We start from the raw sequence: 23620 nt of genomic DNA, 5'->3' as shown, positions 1-23620 counted from the left end.
CTGTACCCACCTGCGTGTATCAGGTCAGAAATAAGCAATTCAGCAGAGCCATGCTATTTAAAACTGAACAACTACATATATTCCTCAAGCCCACAGCCATGCTTGCTGTATATATTTAAAAAAGGGGCCTTGAATAACAAGATAAGAGGCTAAAGCAACCTCCTGAAAATGCGAGAGCAGCGGAATAAGACATTTGTAAACTTCTCCAACTAAACGAAATTTTCTGTATAATTCACACATGGAGTTCTGATTAAAACAGTTTCGAGGCTAGAAGTGGTAATATTGGCTTTGTGGAGCAGGTGTTTAAAAAGCTATAAACAGCCTGGAGGTGCACGATAAGAACAAAACCTACAGCACAGCACTTACACAGAGAACAAGGGAGAGAGAGAGAGAGAGAGAGAGAGAGAGAGAGGCACGCCGGCCCGGCTGCTAAGCAGAGGCAGAGCTCTTCCTAATCTAATCACTGTTTCCCCCCATCAGCTGCATCTCACACACATCCGGCCGGCCTGTGCGTGTGTGTGTGTGTGTGTGTGAGAGAGAGAGTGTGTGTGTGTGTGCCTTGGAGCATAGGCACAGAGCTAAATCACACAGACACCAACCAACCGTTGCACTCAAGAATTCATTCCACAGCCTTGGGTACTGTGTGAGGGTGTGTCTGGGTGTATGTGTGTGATAGTGTGTTTGTGTGTGTGTGTGTGTGTGTGTGTGTGTGTGTGTGTGTGTGTGTGTGTGTGTGTGTGTGTTTGTGTGTAAACGCATCCTATGCCCGGCTAATCTGGTTATTGATTCAGCTCCGAACCAGAGCTCATATAATCAAATAGCTGGAAGGGAAAAGGACAGCCGTCCATCATCTGTCTTAATGAGTAAGCAGTGATGGAGGCAATGAATAACTGGAAACTACATGTAGATGTAGCAGAGACGACTGCATCGCTGATTGAGACACGAGCTGAAACTTTCTATTTATCCTCGAGGATATCTCCTGACATCCTTCTTTTTATGCTGAGAGACATGATCAAATGTCAGATTATTCCATTTCTTTTTTTCACAGGACAAATATCTTTTCTGAGCCCAGTTAAGCGTTGGTGACGACATAACAATGGCGTGTCTAGCACTTTTCTAAGTCAGGAGCCATAAAGGGGCAAAATGATATGTCCAACATATCAGATTGATTCAGGATGGTGCACAGTAAAGAAAACTATTGTCTACTGTTAGCTCTACAGCTTTGAACAAAGTACACATAATTGAATATATTTAGAAATGTTTTCCTTGTGCAAGCACATTGTGTTTTAAAAAACAATTAATTAATTCCCTTATTTATTGTGACTAGTTTATTTAAAAAGAAAAAAGAGAGCACTTCAGGGGACAAATTAATCTTGGGCCAATGCCTTCCTAGATCTGCCTCTGCCATTTGCACCAGATTTCTTTATGCTTTCAAACCCTTTTCTTTTAATACACTGTCATTGAAGTAGCTCAACTACTTCAGCTACTTTCCAAATGCCATAGCGTTGCTCTGTACCGGTAATTACACAATCAATTTAGAGTTTGACTTGAGAATTTATCAAGAGCAGATCTGTGAAAACCTAATCTCGGTGCAACTTGATGGGGGAGTGCTACAATGAGAAATGGCGAGCGACACACAAAAGCCCAAATGTATAAGGGCGCCGCTAACAGACGAGGCCCGTGGCACACCAGCTAAAACATTAAGTGTGGCATGCATTCAAATGAGCAGATTAAGCCCCCCCCCCACCCATCTCCTGCTGTACAGTGCGGAGTAATTGAAAATGCCCACAGGAGACTATCTCTGCTCACATACTGTAGCGCGAGCCAGGGGAGGCGACGTATAGAGGGGTGGCGGCTGATTGCCATATAAAATCCCGCAATGACGTTTTAGTCCTGACAGCCTGTGGTGTGAGAGCTGCAGATCTGCGTGATAGCACACATCTATCATTCCGCTGTTCCCACTCTTTTTTATTTATTTCTCTCCCCTTATCAACTTGGCAGGTGCTGGTGGTCGCTGCCGCTGACATTAATCAGTTTTGATAAGCACTGGAATTTAGATTCTCCTCCATTGACATATAAACTGTTTAGGAAATGGAGCATTCCTGGCCATTGATAGGAAATGTGCATTGATTGTGAATCCATAAACCTGTTTGGAAAAAAACACCTCCATTACCAGAGTCACTATCTCAATCTGTGGCTTTCTAGTTCAAGGACCCCCCCCCCCCCCCCACACTACAAGATAGAAAATACTCAGAGGGACCCCCTCATAAACAGGGTGACCTTTGTCAAATTTGACTTTGCCTATTTTTTTTCTACTTATGCTATGGTATGTGAGAGAACAACACATGAGAACAAATACAATAGGCCTCCACACATAAACATTGGCTATACGGCAACCATTAAAATCGTCATTACCGCTCGCTTCATCTACCTTTTATTTTGTATAAATACTTTGAACATTGATTTTCCTCTTGTTACATGTCACATCTATTGCACTTCTGTCCGTCTCGAGGGATCCCTCACCTTGGGACTCTCTCTTACTTTTCCAAATTTTTTCCCCCCTGTTAAAACATTTTTTTCCCAGAGCCGCCTTGTTAAGCCCCATGAGGCAAATTGTGATTTGTGAATAGAGGCTATACAAATAAAATGTGATTGACTGAAATGTCTTGGAAAGATATAAGTTTGCATTTAAAAGGTCTCGGCACATCAACACACACTACCCGTATATCCTGATCATTTTAATGGCGTAATCTTGAAACATTTCTTGAACCCCCTGGCAGTGCGCCCTGGACCCCCAGGAGTGAGAACCGCTGCTCTAACTACCCCCCGACTTGGTTGGTTACCTCTTGTCTACGTAAAAAGAAAACAAACCACAGACTGATTAGAGAAAATAGTCTGGTATTATCTTCCTCCTCCAGAAAGATACATCGCAGTAGATAGATGAGAACTGTCAGCTCCAGCTTTCTGATCTTTACGTACAGCTGCCCCTATCTTTACGAGCCACCGACCACAACTGACCTGCAGATGGACCTTGTGTAAACCCTCTCCTGCCGCTGCGGGATTCTCCAGTGTCTTAGTTTACTGCACAGAGACACATCAGCCTTTTTGCCTTGGGTGAGCGTTGCTATTGATGACATGAGGCAGGCTAAAGGATGTTGTGAGGGAAGCTGTGTTTGCCCCAAAGTGTCCATTACCGAGCACAATGGTGCCATTTTGTAGCATGTTCAGTTGCATGTTAAATCTATAATTCATCTGGTTACAGAAATATATAAATGTTTAATATGTCAGAGGCGGAGAGGCCTGTCGAAAGCGTGACCTTGAAATGTCCTTTAAACATCACACGGCAACAGCGCTGGGGCTAGTTAAGCTGCCAAAGACAAACAACAGACAACGCACGCACACACACACAAGCACACACGCACACACACACACACACTGACTTTCTCTCTTTCTCTCTCTCCCTCTCACACACACACAGCCTGCCTTCTGATGCTTTCTGCTGCTTTCTGTTCTCTTTTTTTCCTGGGATGCAAAATGCAGATGAGACGAGTCAGCCGCTTGTGCACGGTCTCAGGAGGAACTGCCACTCATATCCAAACATCTGTATGAATACCAAAACACACAGGGTACAGCGGAGGGGATGAGAGAAAGACAGAGAGGGAGGGAAGGATGCAGAGAGAGAGAGAGAGAGAGACAGAGGGAGCAGTAAAGTAGCTAAGAAAGCCAGTGTTCCTCTCTCCTTCTGTATCTTTGACTGAACAAAGAGCGATATACACACGAATACCTCTTTCCTCCCACTGTTTTTTTCCATCGGGATATTTATTCTGAAAAGCAGCGATGCACAACAAGGGCTCGGTCCTGTGTTTGCTAGTGGGCTGAGGCGCTAACACTCCCCAGCTGATTATGTGTCTGTCTGTAGCAGTTTGAGCTGCTGCCAAAGGAATTAGGTCTAGTATTTGTGAATGCTGCTCCCCTCACAGCAGAATGCCTTTCCATGCCTCTCAGATTCCAGCTTTTTAAAAAGAGACGGGAGAGAGAGAAAAAAAAATAAAAAACACATTTTAAATAAATGAAGGAAATCACTGTGGAAGCCTATTAAATTTTCAACGTGACCGTTTTGTGAGTCTTCATGTGTGTTTAGGCTTCACACAAAAGGAATATTTAAAAACCAAAGCATGCTAATTGGGACAGAGATTGATACAGCAGCTTCTTATTCAAACAGGCTTTTGGCTCATTAGATGTTTCCATCCAGCTTTTGTTTAAAGAAAAGTGGAAAAGACATTTCAAGAGAATAAAAAATGCAGTGCAATTTGAACGGGCGCTGTACTAGCAAAACACTGATGTACACATTATGAGCTCACAGTGAACGTGCCAAAGCAATAGCAGAACCTCGTATCTCGACTGTACCGGGAAAATAGAAATGTCTTTGTCTGCTTCAGCTGTATCTCAGTGTTGTGTCACACACATCAGATCTACACTTAGTAGTATTAGTAGCTTTATTTTAACCATCAGTCGACCACACTGTTTTAAATAAAGCTTAGCAAATAGATGTTTTGTATGGAAAAATAATGTTATTATAATTATATTTTTACCTCAACCAAAGTAGGTTATGTTTTCATTATCATATGTTTGTTTTTCTGAATATATTACTCAAAAAAGACTGAATGATTTCCATGAAAGGGTGGCGCAGGGAAAAAAACATTAAATTTTAGTGCGTATCCAGGTAAACTGGCTTTTTTCCTTTCTTTAAGTTTAGAGTTTTTCAAACAGTTCAGTTCATTTCTCAAGGAATAATTCATGGATCTTGAAGAATAAAATGAGACACGTTTAAGAAACTAACATCTATAAGTGTGTTCAATTTATTGAGATCCAAATAGAAATCCAGATGTAGTGAATTTAAAATGTAAGTGTTTAAGGTGTGAGATGAATTGATACAATTGTTTTGATGCTATTGTGACTCAGAATTTCCCCTAATGGACTAAACGGCCTCAAAAAAAAAAATGGAATATTCTTCCCTAGTTTCACTTTACATGTTGAATAACACCACCAGTTGTGCTCCTTGGTACTATTGGGGGAAGAGCTCAGCAAATTCAATACAACTAACTGCTCAGTTCCGCCTCACATATCACCAGCATGTCTATCTAAAGAACCCAACTCTGAACCTCAGAGATAATGTAGTGAACATATAATTATAATTGACTGACTGTTGTCCATATGTCTCTGCTATATCATCTCTTAGTACATGCCTAACTGAGGCTGGTCATTTACTAAGAGCTAGAGAGGGAATTACCAGTATGTTACACATCTCACACATGCACAGCTACAATCATGAACCATACTACAAATACATGAACACACACACCGACACACGACCAATTGACATTTCTCTCTCTGTATCTGATACTGATGAACCAAAGCGTAAACTCTCCTTAAAAAACTGAATCCACATTAATAGCGTTGCAGCCATGACACTACACTCCTGACACAGAGTATAAGATTCCTAAAGGCCTTCGACTTAGCTCGTGTTTACTGCCTGTCCTTCTACAAAGTGGAAAAATCAGTACCAGGCATTCACTACATGCTGGGCAACATAGCACGAGCAGGTTCCACCCACACTGTGCATATTCCACTTCCATCTAAATGTATGTTTTTCTGCTGGTAAGTAATAACAGCTGCAAACTGTCCAATTGGCCGCACAGCAGATAACTGGGCCTGTGAGAACAGCGTGAAGGTGTTTTTCTACGTCCGCAGAGCGCAGGTCTGACTCAGTCTGTTCGTTCATCTCAATAGGTCTCGAATGTTCAGAGCGAGACCTAATTGTTTAAGAAATGTATTTTACAGCAATAAAATGTTGTTTGTTAGAAATAAAAGGAAATGAGGAAAAAAGTAATTTTCTAGGGCTGTGCAGTAAAAACAATTTAATCCAATATGACTTCCATCAATAGCAACACAAGACAATTGGAAGTTATATCGATATGATGCTTATGCAGCAGAATGTTATACTGTTTGTCAACTGTTGGTTATTCTGTGTTCAGAAAATTGAAAACAAGTTTAAAACCACAGCCTTCACTCTGTGGAAATAATAGTTTGACTATTCATCGCAAATATTATTGATATCGACTAATATAAATAGTTTTATAATTAGATGTTTTTTGGGTTGTGTGGTCCAGCCTCATACAATTTATTTTTTCTCAATAACTCCAAATATAGCTTAATCTAATTCAGCCTAACATAGCATCCTGCAATAAATCCCACCTTCATGAAGGTTCTACACTGGCTCCATCCCAGCCCCTCTGCCCTTCCAGGATAAGCAGTAGATAAAGATGAAGGTGATAGTGTTAAGTTTGCATTGACACAGTTTTAAAGAGGTGTGGTTTCACCTTCATGGTCATTTTGGAGGATGTGGTTTTTTCGTGCTGGTGATCAACTGTATTGGTTTATACGAACAGGTGTTTCTATTATTTTGTCCAATCCATGTACATCAAATGCAGCTAAGTAAGACAAAGAAATATCTGGAAAATGCAGTTCAGCATCACCACAAGCTAGATTCTCCAAAATGATGAATGAAATCATGACCTCTCTATAACAATTTCATTAAAAACTGATAATTATAATATTCCTGAAGTAAGGATTCACTGCAGGAGAGTATTTGACTGCGTGGTTTTTGGCTTGATGTTCTTAATGTTAACTATCTGTAGATGCGCAAAGCTATAAAACGCCTATGCACTTGGTAGTCGTGCAGGGTTAAGCTTGAATTCCTCTCTCGTGTCAACACGTCTGCTAGTTCCACTTGCGTCATGAAATGCAACAGCCTGTTTATCGACATATATAATGCGTCACACCCATCAACAGTAAAACCTAGAGAGCTAATGTTTGAGCATAGGAGCACAGAAAAGACGATTAAGAGGCAATTGTTTCCCTGCCTGAGCCACTTCTGTCCAGTGCTCTCTCTATCCATTTCCTTAGTGTTTAATCAGGCTCTAGTTAACCATGTCACTCTGCATCTGGACATGCGTCAGTCGCTCCTCGGATGGACACACTCACGCTGACACAAACGCACTAAGCCAATAACACAGACATACAAAAACGCAGCAATGTAATTGAATTGCCGGAGAAATACTCCCTTATTGTCCTTTTACTTCAACTTTATTTTGATTTCTTAGTCAATTTCTACACGACGTCCATGAGTCATCGTCATTGTTGCTCAGACATATAATCACCTCAGAAAGAAAAAACACTGCTCCTCATATCTTATATTTCTCTGTGATCTTCAGTTACATTTGAAACACCAAGCACACATTGGGTTCCTGGACTGTGGCTAATAAATTCTTCACACACTCCATCGTAATATGTGTAACCTTGGAGCTCATGGTGTTCTGCCTGAGGGTAATAGAGCCACTGCCTGTTTGTGTGTCTGTGTGTGTTTGTGTGTGTGTGTGTGTGTGTGCTTGAAATGATGGCGTGTGTCTAGTCCCGCTGGTTCCCATCAGGAGGCCTCGTGGTGCACACTCATATCTGATTCCTCCAATACTGATGAATATTCCACATTCCCTCTCTAGCTGCTCCTTTTCATTCCCCGTGTCCCTCTCCTCTGCGCCACCTGCCCGTGCTGGTATACACACAAAAACAAAACCCTCTCTTTCTCTGCATTGACGCCCATTAATGTGTCCTCTCACGTGTTCCTGCCAGGCCCCCCTCCACCCATGCCCCACCGAGCCGCTGCTCCTGAGCGTCCAGCGAGGCGGCGCTGCTACAGCCGCGTCACAAAGCAGGGGGGGGAGTCGCCGTCGTTTTCAATTAGCATTTTGATTGCATCCAGTGGAAAGAAGCCAGCGTGCAAACAATCAAACATTTACTTGCTGACAAATGGATATTACCTCCACTGGTCTGCACGCAAATGACGAAAGTGAGTCAGTGCACTTGATGGTAGAAGAAAACCATTTTAAAAACAGATGGGTGCGCCGAGAATGCAAGATAAATGGTATCGACCGTGTGGTCAGAGTGGTGACGCAGTACCGCTGGTGTAATAAAACTCTGCCTTACTGTGAATTATGGGGGAAATATGAATAGTTAACCTCTCACTGTGTCAAAGGGGCGTGATGGATGAATGGATGCAAAGTTCAAGTCAGTGTAAAGAAACTGAGCAAAAGGGGATTGTTTAATAGATCCTAGTTTCTCTCCTGCCTGCTCATACATACATTCACACAACCGTTACACACACACACACACACATACACACAGACACACACAGACACACACACACACACACATACACACTTAAAACTTAAGAGCATCAAGAACTCACTACAGCCGGGATCATATATCGCATTACTCCCAGCACACCTACTCCATCTTTCTCCGGCTCTGGCACAACACATGGACAACACACACACACCCACTGAGTGCACAAGCAGCGTGACGGATAACACGTCTACTCGCGCAATTAACAAGGACTGCTTTGCATGCATGAATATCAAACCCACACACACACGTCTACAATTTCCCCCCGTCCCTCTTGTAGTGCCTTCAGAATCAATAGTAGGCATTCCACCTCTGCTGCTGTCGGGTTACATGCAGGTAAATATTTCAGAGTGGCGCAAAGGCAGGAAAAGAGAGGGGGGGGGGACACATCCAGACCCAGCTTGAACATAAAATGGGGGCTGTTTCCCCTGATTTAACTCTTCCCTTCCTCCGTTCCTCTCCCCAGCGTTCCTTACCTCCACACCTCTCTCCCATTAGCATGATATCTGGCTCTCCGTCCCCCCCCCCGCCTGTCTACCTCCATTTCTCATCCTGCCCGCAAACCTCGCCACACACGAACCCCCCCCCCCCCCCCCCTTGCTTTGTCCACCCTGTGTACAAGGAAACTTAACATTCAACACAACAAATAGTTCCCACATTGTCACTGCATATGGCTGTGCTACAGGAGCCTGTCACACTGCAGCCACTGCAGGCTGCCCATCAATTCAACAATGGTCATCGATGTAAGCGGTAGTACAGTGGCAGGCTGCCTGTGAGCCTCCTCCTTACCATCTTAAACCCATTCCACTCCATTTGGGAGACGCCGGCCGTGGTCTCACGCTGTCTCTCTCCTCACACAGCAGCAACACACTAACGCCTCAGCAAAGAGAACTCCCTACTCTCGCCCTCTCTCACTCTCTTCCTGTACTCTGACACTTGGTCTCCCTTTCTCTCACTCGCCTGCTGCACTCTGCCTCTCGTCCTGTTTCCTGGATGGGGAGTCTTATCAGCGAGCACCAGAGGCACGAGGGGCGAGCATCGCCTTCTTCTTCCACAGATGCTGAGAGGAGAGTGGTGAGCCTGGATGAGAGTGCTGGGCTGCAGCAAGCCTCCCCTCCTCCTCCTCCTCTCTCCCCTCCCCTCCCTCCATCCCGTCCCCGCTCCCTCCCTCCCTCCTCCTTGCAGCCACCCGCCCAGTCGCCTGCTCAGCTGGAAGGTCAGAGCCCGCCCACTCCCCGTACTCCCCACCAACCTCTCCCTCCTTTAGTGCTCGCGATTGGCTTCTTGCCTTGCCTATCAGCCCTTGGCCTCACCCCTCCAGCGTCCCCATCCCATCCCCAGCCCCTCGGTGTTAACACCTTCGCTCTCCGGCTGGCTCGCAGCCCGCGTCGGCACACGCCAGCCTCAGCCTGGTGTTTGGCAGAGAAAAGGCGCCTCTGAATCCCAGCAAAGCAATCAATCGCTGCTGAGCTCCGCGCTCGAGTGAGCCGGGCGGCGCGGCGCAGGGGCGCAGCTCCTGGAGAGTGATTGCAGCCTCCGGCTCTACGGTAATAGGATGCCTGCACAGCGCTGTATATAAATTAGCTATTACTGGGTTCATGTAAAAATCACCATGTACATTTACATGACTGTGTGTATAGGGACTACCTCGGTCTACCTCACCGCTTGTCTTTCTCTCTCTTCTTTTAAACACAAACACTTTAACGCACACAAGGAGGGACTATCATACAGAATGAGAGAAGTCAAGATTTTTATAATTTGTTTTTTATTATTATCTAACTACAGCAAAATGGTCTGATCTGTTGCTTAGTCGTAATTTGCATTTAAGTGTTAATATGGAGTTATTTTGGCCTATATGATATCAGAGGGAAGGCACGCACACACGCGCTTTGGAAGTCGGTGTCCCTACAGGTGTGATACACTGAACTCCTATTCAAATGATTTATAATTATTCACATAGGTAATGTGTTGTGTGATGTATACAAAACGCTGCCCCACCTGCTGCTGCGGTGCAATACATATCCCCGTATTAATACATCCCAGCTTGCGGCAAAATTAACGCAGAAATTACGCACAACAAAGGAAGCAAATAAACGTTATAGAGACCGTGCACGCCGTGAAGTCCGGAGCCTACTCACCATGACCATTCTCGTGTCGGTGTTACGGACGCTGACGACGGAGTTCCTGACGGACACAACTGCAAGAAGCCGGTGAAGTGAGCGTGGAGGAGCGGCGCGCCTCAGCGGACGTGTGGATGAACAGTGCGGAGCGAAGCCGAGGACTGCACGGTGAGGGGGGGGGGGGGGGGAGCACACGAGCGTTTCCACGGGCAGGACCTGACAGCAGAAGCACTGGCGCTCGGTAAATAAAAGAAAACTAAAAACAAAACAACGCGACGAGAGGAGAAGGGAAGAGAGAGTCGAGCGGAGTCAAACACCTCCCAGTGTATTTCCCGAAAAAAGCCATCTATGGAAAGTCCAGTCACCTCGCGCGCCGTCTCCAATTGGCTGGCGAGGTGCGGACTGGGCGGCGCGTGCGCTCGCGGATGAGAGTGGAGGAGGAGAACGGAGCTGATGGAGGGGATCAGCACGCGCACAGACACTGGAAAGCAGTTGAGGTGACTTTGTGTAAGTGCACGTGCATAATTATCCCTCTGATGACTGTTGATAATAATGCATAAGATCAGCGTATAGGCTTTAACTCGGAGCTCGAGGTTGCTGTACCACTCATTTTATTTTAATAAGCACGGACATCATATTGGTTATTTGTAGTGCTGCTGTGGTGTTTGAATGTAAAGGCCCAGTCCCTGTTCCTTCTGAGACCTTCCCCCCTTTCTTCCACCTCAACATAACCCCCAGCCTGGGCTCCTCCAACCACACCATTCAAAAAGTACTCACTCATTTTTGTACTCTGAAAACACAAAACCTTATGTTCAACTGTTTAATTTGTAAATATCATCTATTTAATCAAATGTTACAATCAAATTTTGTTTAAAAATACTGTTGCCAATTATTCACAAAAATTCTAATCGCCACATCGGTTTTTAAAAATGTTTTCTGTTGATTCCTTCTACTGATTGATTTCTAAAGACAATTCTCCACGCCTTGCAGCGAACCTGCCTCAGGTGAATGTCGTCCAGCTTGTCTCAGACAGACAAGAAGAGGGAGCTCTTGCTTCCTTTAACACGGTTACCTGGCAGCTGCAGCACTTGGCTGTTCCTTCATACACACTCATGCTTTCACCGGGAATGCAAATGAAATGCACGTTGTCCCCCACACCCTGCTCGATAGGAATACATAAGCATATTCAAATACAAATTCACAAACACACACACACATGCACTCACTCACTCACCATGTTTCCCAGCTTGTGATTTCTCTTTGTCGTCGTGTCCGCTCTGCCTCTCATGCTGGTTTGTTTCAATTAGCTCAGCTGAGTGAGACCTGGCAGAGCTAATGTAACTAGCAGACGTCCATAATAAACTCCGAGATTTCTTCTCTCCCAAATACACCCCGATGCATGATCGCTCTTTATTTACAAAATCCACTGACATATGACTATAAACCAGTTTCACATAATATTTGTAACTGTGAACAAATCTGTAGATGCACAAATCCTGAATTTCAGTGAAGCCGAAACTAATTATATGTTATTAATTGCTTAAGTCAAGTATTAAGTAAGCTGCTAATTATTGTCATTTTCCCAGCGTCCCAAAGTCAAGATTTGCAGCTTTTTTTGGGGGGGGCGTTTTGGACTGTTGCTCTGAGATAACAAAAACAAAATTAAAGCTTCCACCTGAGATAGATAAAACAAATAATTAAATTTTTTCATTGGCAGCCTCTTTATGAATGATTTACGGGGGTTTCTGTCACCTCCTCTCACAACAACACTGATATTCAAGCACATCCTGGAGTGCAATAATTCCCTCTGTAACTCACTGCTGTGTTTATGTATAATCAATGATGATCCCACATCGTAAACGAAGGGTCTGATACACCACACGTACCACATAATATATGTACTAATACTAACAGGTGTATGTGGACGGTGAATCAAGTAGCTACACAATGAGCTCCCAAATCAACACACTGAAAAAGGGATGTTGGTAAAGAGGGAAAACAGGGAAAAGACGAGCACAGCAACAAAGTGAGCAGTGAACTGAAGCTCCCCAGTGACTCCACTTCACCTCCGACCTCTCCACCTGTCTGCTGAGCTACGGCTAGCGAGCTAGCCTAGCAGAACAATGTGCCTGACATACTAATGAGAATTCTCAGTGTGCCTTCAATTAGGGCTGAGCAGTGCACACAAACACACGCACACACACACACACACACACACACACACACACACACACAGAAGATGGGCAAAACAAGCTGGCTTTTGTTTCAGGTAGGATTGAAAACCGTGGCACCGGCAATGTGGAGATTTGTAGCGGTCATACTGTATATTTATCCCAACAGAGCGAGAGTGATGTTGAGTGAAACCCCAAAGAAAAAGGGATTAAAATAGAAGAGCATCTTTGTCTCTTTTCCTTTGTCATGTGCGTCTGTATCTCTCCTGCCAAAAGAGCAGAGAGAAGCGACATTTGCAGTTGAATAGTTCAGGCAACAAACCCTCAGTTTCCTGTCCATCTTTTATCCTCCTGCTCTGACCTTTCAGTTTAATAAAGGCCTTGGGTTGGACCTGGCAAAAAAAATAAATAAAAAAAATCTCCATCTCACTGCTATATTATTCTGACACATCCATGTTTTTTATTGTTTCTTTTGTAAATTCTCAATGTAAAGAACAGGAAAGCAGACACATGGCAATGCCCTCCGTCACAAATCACATTCGGTTCTGTTTCAACTTTTAAACGTTGACGGGCAGAGGCGGTAAAACGTTTGGGTGAAAATAGTGGGTGATCATTGTTTCATAAGAGTTTGCTTCCCCCCTCTGTAATACAATCCAAACAACCTTTCCTCCAAATGAGAATGTGTTTTGAAAATTGGAAAACGTCTCACAGTTGTCTTACTCGCTGTGTCATTTCCCCAAATTGCTTTGCAGGACCGTGGTTTTTATAAAGCAATGAAAGTGACTGCCGCTACTCAGTAAATTAGCTATAAACACAATCTGCTGTTTGCCACGTGTTGTGTGGTAAAGTGTGTGTGTGTGTGTGTGTGTAGTTATGACGTAGAGACACATACCAAAGATGGAACCATGTTGTTGCCATGTCCTAGTAAAGGATACACACTGTGCGTTATAATAATGTGTGTGGACAGATGGAGGGAGTGGCTCTATCAAGGGCATCCATGTTGAGATACTTTACAGTCTGTATGTCAGAGATCTGGCACTATAGCTTATTAACTGGTGGATGAGGCTGCTTTTCTTATAGTTTATGTCCGTGTGCGGATAAAGTTCAACATAACTGTGAGGAAATGTAAAAATGCCAGAGATGTAATTAAAGGTAATGACTAAAGCGACTACAGTGCTTTTTAAAAAAATGGAATTCTCATTTGGTCAGACTTTGCAAAACCAAAACAACGTACACAACGTTGATTGGATGCATTATTTGGCCGTTTAAATGATGACCGATGCTAAATAGTTCTTTAAGGAGGCAAATGATATTTCTTTCCCACTGTAAAGTTTTGAAAGTTAAAAAGCTTTTGTGGCTTAAACCCAGGAGGGCCAGCCACACCGTCAGCAATGTGAAATCCCATCTCACCGATTGGCTCTGGTTCACATCCATAAATGCACACACACACACACACACACAGACTTTCTTAAAAAAAAAGAAAGAAGGCAGACAATATTATGGTTCGGAAATTGCGTCGCAGTCCGACACGGGGACGTCTGTGTCGATGGAGCTTTAAGGGCCGGACCCCAGAAGTGGGCTTGAGCCTGTGTTTACTTCCTGCTAATTGAGAGAGCAGAGAGCTGGCTAATTGACATGAACTCCCCCTGCCCTCCACTCAGCCCTGCTCCTCCACCCTAAACCCCTCCTCGTTTCAGGCCTTTAATGGATTAACTGCAGACTGCGTTGTCACTCTCACTCCCTCGGGTCCTTTTTTTGCACAAACCCGTTGTGCTGCTGCTCTGCCACGCCCTTTGGAAATCACAGCTTGTTGAGGCCGAATCTCCAGGTTCAAACTGCTATTGGAAAAGTTCCGCACACACACACACAATTCTTCATCCTCTGTCAGCAGCCGTCATGCACTGTTCGGATAACAAGTGTGAAAGAGCAGGTAAAGCAAAGCGCGCTCAGTGCGGCAGGTTTGAATATGCAGTGAGCAGACTGTGATAATTGTGGGTGCTCTCGGTTTGAGTCTCGTCAGCTGCCAGATGCGACGTCTCAACACCTGTCTTATGTTTCACTGCGCATAATAAGGCTTCTATTTAAAGGAGGAGAAGTGAGGATGACAGCCGAGGTGTTGCCTCAAAGTGCCGCAAGAAAATCCTTCTTGATTATTAACAAGAGAAGGAAAAGTTGTGTTTTCGCAGCAAAACTGATCTTTTGCATTTTTTTCCGACGGGTTGGGAAACAAATTGAAGCAACGAAGGACAAAAGACGGAAAACCCCCACTCTGAAACTGAATTATTCCTGCCACAGTGTCTGGAAACAGCACTGTAATGTAGTAGAATCCATGCCTTGGAGACCAATGTGTAACTTTTTAGGGATTTCACTTCAAAATACCGCAGTAACCTACGCTGTAAAACAACCTAATGCATCTAATAGAGGAGAACACACTCCTCGGCGTGCTGCGGCTCTTTTAGCCTCTGCTGGATTTGCCCTTGAAGGATGGATTGAGTTGCTCTATTGAAGTTCTGGCAGTAGGAGCGTCTTGCTGTGCTACTCAGTCTGATGATCGCCTCTCTCCTGGCAGGTGTCCACCCTCTGCCGGTAACAATCAACAAATGAGAATCATAGCCTTCCACTGGGCTCGCCTCTCTGCCCGACGACAAACTCAGCATCACTGAGTCCCAGACAGCAGACAGCTATTAACGCGATGTGGCTGCCTCCGGACAGCGAGGGACGGGCTTGGACTCAGATGACTTTGTTGTTTGCTTTCAATGATAAGACCATGGGCTTTACATTCATGAATTAGTGGTGTACAATGTATGGATACTATCTTGATAGTAATTTCACGCTCAGAGGAGACAAGTGCACCTGCATCACTGTTGTTGATTCAGTCAGAGTCCTTCCCTCTTTTCTTTCTCTTCGAAAGCAGAGCCCTGTGTGCCGAGGGGTTCCGACAGTAATGGAGGAAGCAGTTCTGCCGCAACAGCTTCTCGTTAAAAAGAAAACTTACATCCTAAAGCGGGAGCAGCAGAATCTCTAGTAAAATCCTAACACTGAAAATATGACCTTCAGATTCCTTTGTGTAGTTAAAGCCATGTGCTAGTTATTTACAGATAATCTAATACTTTTCTCATCATTTCAACGCCACGAGATTCATGCATATATTTTTCCGGACGTCCTGCGGAGAAACTAATTGAAAAGAGATGAAAACATTCAGATGAAGCCTGAAAACAGGACATTTATTATTGAGTCACAGCTCAGTGCTTTAAGGGTCGTTGTTGATTGTGAGACCTTTTGCTTTGAAAAACCACGAACAACTAAATCCCAGACGGGCGGCCTTGCTACTAATGTGTGGACTCATGGTCACGGCCCGACCCTCGACTGTTTTATTATTTAAATGTACACCGTATTAAAGACGAGTATCTCAGTAGATTCGAAGCTTCCCTCCCACGTCCTCTTCCTCCCCGTGTCAGTGGGCATGGTGCATCGCCGGCTTTAACCCCTGCATGTGTCACTTTCCCCTGGTAGAGAAACTCCTCAGATCAGAAATGAATTCATCATGCTGATCCCGGAACAAGGCTGTGCCGCATTTGTCACAGCCACTTTCTACCACTTTAACTCAAAGCTGTTTGGTACAGCCGGAGCTTTGCAGACTGCGAGGATGTGACAGGGGGGATGTTTGAAAGCTCGGGCTGAACGCTCTGTCTCTCTCCCTCTCTCGCTCTGACTGTTGCGATAGCGAGCAAACGCTTGTTCAGTCTCTGTGTAAACGGCAGAAACGCTCTCGTCTTTTGTTGATTTAATTCAGAATAATACAGAGACGTGGGCTTTGTCAGGGTTTTGATTAATTGGTGTTTTGACGAGGGAAAACAGAAGAAAAAAACCCAGAAATTTAAACATTCAAATTCAAATTATTCACTTTTGAGCAAACCTATGGGTTATTTATTTATTTTAATGGGAGCGATAATGCAGTGTCTTTGAGGCTGCAGATGAACACAAATGAGAAAAGGTTTGCGGAGGTGCCCAGAGAGGCTTAGCTATGCCTTGGCTGTTGAGTCTGGCATGTGCTCTGGCACTGCCAGTGTATTCTCAACAGGGCTCTGGTGGATTAGTGTCCATTTGGACAACAGAGTGGTCCGCAGCGTGGGGTGACATTCAACTCCAGCGGGCCAGCCGCTCGCACACTGATCAAGTTCAGTCGGGCTGTTAACCGCCATCGATGTAAAGTAAATGCTCTGGTGTGTGTTTGTTATATTCGGCGGTTGTTGAGTTTCGTGTGATTACTATGATATCAACCGGTTTTAGCTTCTGTTGCAGTCCTGTTGTCTGTTGTGCGTTTGAAATGCAGCAGTGGTCGAGTTATAGTGCAGGTGGGTCGATTGACCATTGGGTGTAGCGACAGGCTTTTGTGGGGGGCAGCTCATTTTGCGTTTGATCCCGGTCGGGGTACATCCACTGCACACAGGGCGACTGCTGTGGTCCATCTGGTAGAGTCTTTTACACACACACAGAGACACACACACAGAGACACACACGCACACACACACACACACACACACGCACACACACACACACACCCACACACAAACACTAAAGATTGTCCCACTCAAAGTTTTTTCGACTGCTGCTCAGTCAGACCTTTTTGTCTCAATTAATAATTTTTTCCGCTATCTCTGCTTTACTTTTGTGTCTCCCTGCAGAAATGACTCGTGGTTTCTTCTCTCAGTGAGTTTCCAACGTGAGCAGTTAAAACGCCACCTGCCATCTGTAATGAAGTCTTTTTTAAAACCTCAACGAAAAAAATCTCTCGGTATCAGATCTGCATAAACGGCTGTGCCACGGCGTTCTGATAAGGAGTAACCTTTTCCAAAACGAGACTCGTCCAGCGTCCGTCACAGGGCCGGCCTACGGCACGGTGGACCGAAAACATGCCCACGCTGCACAAATCCAGCTCTCCAAATGTCACTTCATGCTTAACCGCCCTTTATCATGCCTGAAGAGAAGTGGGCAACGCACGGCGAGAAAAAAGCTCCGGCGGGTTCCGGTCTAAAGGCCTACATGCTTAGAGACGTGTTTCAATTATGTTGTTTGCTTGAAACACTCGGCTGATTCAAGCAAAGGATTTAGTCGAAATCACTCTGTTATTTCTCACACAGGAAATATAAAGATAATACGTAAGCTGCACAATGTTGCAATACAGCAAACAGAGGGATAAATACGGATACTGTACATGAGAGCAGCATGCGTCCGTGTGTCCCTGTAAATTAGCTCACGTTAGGTCTAATGTTTCTGACAGACTCCACAGTAAAACCGAGCGCTGCTGTTAGAACTCATTTAATATTAATGGGAGTGAGGGGTAAGCAGATAACGATGATGATGTTGTCGCATCTCTGGGTTGTGTAGAGGAACCACTTAGCGCTGGCATTCCCTCGGACAGAAATACCAGCAGTATTTTCTTCATTCGTCCAACGTCTTACTCAGCGACAGCTACCAAACTTAAGCTCATCGATTGAAAAGAAAGTGACACAGCTAAAACTATTATAACAGTAAACACAGGCCCCTATTGCTACACTACAGCCGACCTCCCAGTGAAACCAGTGGGCAGCCACTGTAACTGCAGCGGTCACCCATCGGCGCTAATGCGCAAGTCAACCATACATCATTTATTCATGGTGACAGCAGATGTTCTGTCCCCCCCCCCCCCCCCCCAAAACCCCCCGGCAATTAGTGAATCAATAAAAACGCACTGACTTTGAAACTATCATTTTCTGTGAGCGGGGAGGGGGGGGGGGGTCGTGTTTCATCAACATGCCAGGTTCCCCGACGCAGACAATCACTCAAGTATCGGCAGGCGTTTGTCAGCTCAGCATCAACAGGCGCTGGCGCTGTCAACAACGCGGCACGTTCCCTCACATCACTGCCTCCAAGATGACTGCCAGGTCTCGTCTGGTCAGGAGTCATCACCTACAAAATGGGCGCGTCGGTACAGGGCTTGAGCCATAAAATTCATTTTTCGGGGGGATGGGGGGGGGGGAATTGATTGATTCAATGTTCTTTCAGTCGGATGATTGTGTTTGCAAAATGAATATGTGTCTAAGCCATCTGAGAGAGATTAGCACAGACACAGAGAGGCCAGTAAAAGGCTTTGCACTGGCTAATACCTCTTTTGTATGGATGCCAGACTGTATCTACAGTACATGCTGATATCACTGTCCGAGTTTTTAATTCAGTGAAGCTGCAGGATCCAATTCATTCAGATTGTTCTTTAAAAAAGGAAAACTGCTGACCTGATGTCACATTCGATTTATTTAAACAACCTGTGAATTTCACCGTCACAACCGGAGAAGAGGCATTTCTTTCCTGCTTTCTATTAACTTTAGTTTTGTAATGCTTGTTTGCAAATAACACATCTGAGAGCACAATGGAGCTTCCTCTCCGCTCTTGTTTGTTTCATTATTCGCTCCCTGTTTATCCCTTTTATGCCGAATGAAATATCTGCGGCTGGATGTGAGCACATTGTCCAACGGAGGCAACTGATTTGTCCCTAAAAATTAAATTCTTTCTTCAACCGGGCAAAAGAGCAGCACTGTGATATTTATCTTTTTGAATTCATATAGAGAAACAGTCAGCAGGAGGTGAGAATTCTTCCTTTTTGTCGACATGTGCAACGGCACAAATAACGCCACTAACTAGAGGTGAATCACTAGACCCAACGAGATCATATCATATTTAATTGATAAACTATAATAATTATGTGTGCTGCCGTGCTTTTGCATCATGGGTGAGGTCTAGTTTTCAAATTGTATTTCTTTAAGGCTCCTTTCTTTATCTTTTATTACCTAGATTTTATTGTTATTATTTTGTAATGTAAATGTGGCTGTAAATTGGACACATTTACTTTATTTCTTAACAAATTGTAATTGAAAAGCCTGTTTTAATGTTGTGTTTACAAACATTATCATAATCAGGAAAATTTAAATAGCTTTTATGAAGCGCTGTTAATCAGTGTATTAAAAGACCTGTCAATCAAGCTCGGAATAATAGCAGGTTCAAATCTTCTGCTTTGCTGTTTCGGCGGTGGGGGCGACCCTTTTGTTTACTGCTGGATTACGGGTTGTGCTCTTCGCCCACCTCCTGTAATAATTAACGCGATTGTTAAAGTGACACGATCGGTGTGTTGTGACTGCTGTGCTGTCGTGAATGTCAAGACAAGCGTCCGCACAGGATCCTGAACACCTGAGCTCCGCCTTGTGCCAGAATATGAGCGTTTTTAAATTACAGATTGTTACTTCCAGGTCAAACTATCTGAACACAGAAAGGTGACCTTTGACTGAGAGTGGGCGCCCGTGTCGATGCAGCGCGCTGTTCCGGGGGATGTTCTTTTGTTTATGGATCACTTCCACTTCTGTAGGCTCTTTTTTTAACGTCTTGTCTAAAGACTCGATGGGTATGAAAAATACGTAATGATGAAAAACATGGTAATGGGAGATGAAATACACACTAAAAGGCACCCTGCGGACAGACTAAATTGCTGGGTTGGGTGTGCACAAGAAAAGAGAAAAGACGGAGACAGTGAGGAAAGAGAGAGATAGCATGCTTAGCTTTACAGTGTGTGTGTGTGTGTGTGTGTGTGCGTGCCTTAGTGTGTGTGTGCATGAGCCTGCAGACACCTGCTCTATTCTGCAGTGATGGCTCCCAGCGGGACACAGGCTCAGCTGCTGATCACTGGGCCCTCCCTGCAGCACTGGTGGCCAACAGACACGACACACACAAAAACATACACACACACACACACACAGACACACACAGACACACACACACACACACAGACACACACACGCACACACGCACACACACACACACACACACACACACACACACACACGCACACACACACACACACACACACGTGTGCATTCTTCCAACAAATCTGAACCCTTCAGGCCCCCCCACCTCGTAGCATCTCTCAGCCTCTCTGTGTTCCCCATAACTGACACACCACATGTGCTCATATCAAGTGCAAACATGACATGATGTACACACACTCACACACACACACACACGCACAAAGCTGCACAGGCTGTGTTTTCCTCTGATGCTGCGTGTGCACGGTGCGGTCATGACCCGCTCCAGTTTCCTATATGCTATAGGGATGGTGTTTTCTTATAACGCCCCTAAAGCTAAAAAACTTCACTGAACAGAGCCCGACTTCAAACCTCCATCTCAAATGAGCTCCAATTGCTTTAAAAATGAAAAATAATTAACGCTTTTGAATCGCGAAGATAGATATTTTTTTGAATTTCTGCAGATCATATAATATTATGGTTTATGCAATTTAAATACTTTTAAAATGAAAATACAGAGATTTGTTTCTGCCAGTCCTGCATTAATCAAGCACCATTGTACTTATTTTGCACATGTCTGGATCTCCCTCTCTAGGAGCATCACTTCCCTTCGTGGCGACGCACAGTCGGCTGCACCTGTTTGTGCCTCGCTGACAACACGGTCGTGGAGCATAAATGAACTAATTTCCTTGATACAGCGAACACTGCAATCAGGGAAGCGGGGGAAATGCACCGAGGAGCAGATGGAAGAAGCTAATCATTGTTATGAAATAGAGATGACCTCTATATCTCCTGCCTGCTAATGCACCGTATCCACACACGTTCCCCACGCAGCCCCTCTCCCCTCTCCTTCTCCCTTCTTTTGCCTGTTAGCGGTGGTGATGGACCTCGTAAGGTATAAAATGCAGCCCTCTTTAACAAAAAAAAAAGAAGGTTGAAACAGAAAAGATTGGAGTTGTCAAACAAAGCCTGGTGTCACATAAAGAACGGCAGCTGCCTGCAGTGGGTAATCAGCGGAGCTTCCAACAAATTAACAACATTCAGCTCTGAAGCACGGCGCACTGCAGGGTTTGAGATGTGGGCTTTTGAAAATCAGATCTCAGTGACGGATATAAAGAATAATTTACAGTTCGCTTTTTTGCTCACATGCTCTTTCAATTTGATCAGCTTTGTCCGGGCTGACTTGGCTGAGATGTCCCGGTCGTCCTTAATTGCTGTAAACCGTTACTGCGGCTGTTTGGTCTGAACGCAGCCGTCCCAGTTTGAATTCATGAACTGCACGAGGGACCTGTTCTGTTTGCGCCTCGGCCCTGGATGTGATTCTCCCACATCTTGAAACACATGATGCATTACGGAGAACATGTGCGCACACACAAACGAGACAAGCCATGATGCACAAACACACAACCGTTTTAAACACACTGAGCACGGCATTGCCAGGGGAAGTAACGGTAAACTTTGCTGCAGGCGAATAGTGGAGGAGGACGAAAAAACGTTTAGCCTTTCCCTCATTTATTCATTAATCAAAGCGGTTATTTAATGGAGTGGTCCATTTGATAAGAAATATTTCTCAATTTGTTTTATTGATTAATTAATAAAATATCTGAATGCTTTAGAATAAATTTCCTTTGGTTTCACATATACACCTCAACGTTTTCGATACCGCTGCAGGTTTCCTCTTGAGAACATCGCCATAAATAATGTGAGGCTGCTTTTTGAGGCTTCACACACCAAAGTCACTATAATCTTCCAGCACATTTATCTAATGTATGCAAATGATCTTGCTGTGCTTGATGAAGGCGCCATTAATCACTATAACGATGGTCTTTCTGAACCCGGGTAATCATGTGCACGCACACACACACACACACACACACACACACACACACAAGCACATTTTCATACGCATACACAAGCATATGCGCTCCCCCCCCCCCTCCCCTCCCCACGCACACACACAGGAACACGCCTCATCACCAGCAGCACATTGATGACAAATGTGCACAATCACAGAAATAAACCATTTGACCAGAAATGTAACCACGCATGATGAAGAGCTCGTAGTCTCTCACTTAATAATAACAGGGTTTTGAATAAATGTTCATCTCCACTTTATCTTCCTCACTTCATTTATACTCCGTGATTTCAACATTATGTGCAACTAGTCCTTTTTGATGATCATGTTCCACCCCGGAAACGACTGGTGAAGTTAATCACCTCCAAATCCCCCTAATGAAAGGCAGAAGAGATGCAGCAAAAATATGCGCGCACGCCAATCATATTTATATAATAAATCCAACTAATTAGTTCCACTGGTTTTAACAAATTATTTATGATTCAGCAGCTTTATGCAAACAGCAGATAACACTGGTGTCAGTGTAAATGGGCAGCGGGAAACGCAGTCCCATTGTGCGCTCGTGCGTAATGACAACAAAACACTTGGACAGATGTTCTTTGAACTCGAGCAAGAATTCAAAAAAGGAGAAAGCTTGAAAACAATCTTTCTTTTTTTTGCCTTTTTTTTTGAAGCCCAACTCCTCCCGGACGCATATCAACGCTTATCCTCGCCGCGCATTTGCATACAGTTGACGGAAACCCCCGGGTACAGTCAGCAGCATGACAGAGGGTTATGAAGGCTTCCGGGAGGCTCTGGGGTGTGGATCTGAGCCAGTTTGAAGGGAAGCCGAACCAATGAAGAGCCCGTAGCGGATTAGACACCCACAGCTTCATGTCGCTTTAATGCGGCGAGTCAGGGATTTTCTTACAACCCTTTTGCCTAAACGCTCAGGGTTTTCTCATGGCCCCTCTTTTTCCTCCTCATTCCCTTCTTCCCTTAAAGTAACCTTTTCTATGTAAAGTGACAAAGTGATGTTGACTCCAGAGCAAAACATCCTATTAATCTCCACTCTCCCTGCTCACTGTGCTAATGGGACTCGTCAGAGGTTGACTCTGATTGATGGGTAGAATCAAATGGAGATCTGTCATCTTACACAACTCTATGTCTCCTAGGGGTGCGTGCAAAAAAAACCTCATAAATGTTTTTTTATACAATCTTTCAACGTATTGGAATTGTGATGGAGTGCTCTAACGCGTGTTGATTAATTTACTATGAAAGTTACATATTTATCAAAGGTCAAATCGAATGCAAATCGTGCAGATGCTGACAGAATTTCCCTGCATTCAACAAACATGAAACATATTACCAGCACAAACACCCGCTCTCACATGCATACGCACACACACACACACACACACACAC

At 44.5% G+C, this 23620-nt stretch overlaps 1 protein-coding gene across 2 annotated transcripts in view; it reads right to left on the bottom strand.

Moving 5' to 3' along the window:
* elavl4 (ELAV like neuron-specific RNA binding protein 4) overlaps positions 1–9325 on the bottom strand; it is a 57795-nt gene extending 48470 nt beyond the window's left edge. For both annotated transcript variants that reach the window (XM_053431239.1, XM_053431240.1), the window contains exon 1: positions 9031–9325. In XM_053431239.1, coding sequence (XP_053287214.1) covers positions 9031–9054 — 24 coding nt within the window. In that variant the 5' untranslated portion in view covers positions 9055–9325. The remainder of the gene's footprint in view (positions 1–9030) is intronic.
* Between the last annotated feature and the right edge of the window lie 14295 nt (positions 9326–23620).

The sequence above is a fragment of the Pleuronectes platessa genome, chromosome 9, assembly GCF_947347685.1.
Source record: "Pleuronectes platessa chromosome 9, fPlePla1.1, whole genome shotgun sequence".
Lineage (NCBI taxonomy): Eukaryota > Metazoa > Chordata > Actinopteri > Pleuronectiformes > Pleuronectidae > Pleuronectes > Pleuronectes platessa.
This window is presented reverse-complemented; position numbering and strand designations above follow the sequence as displayed.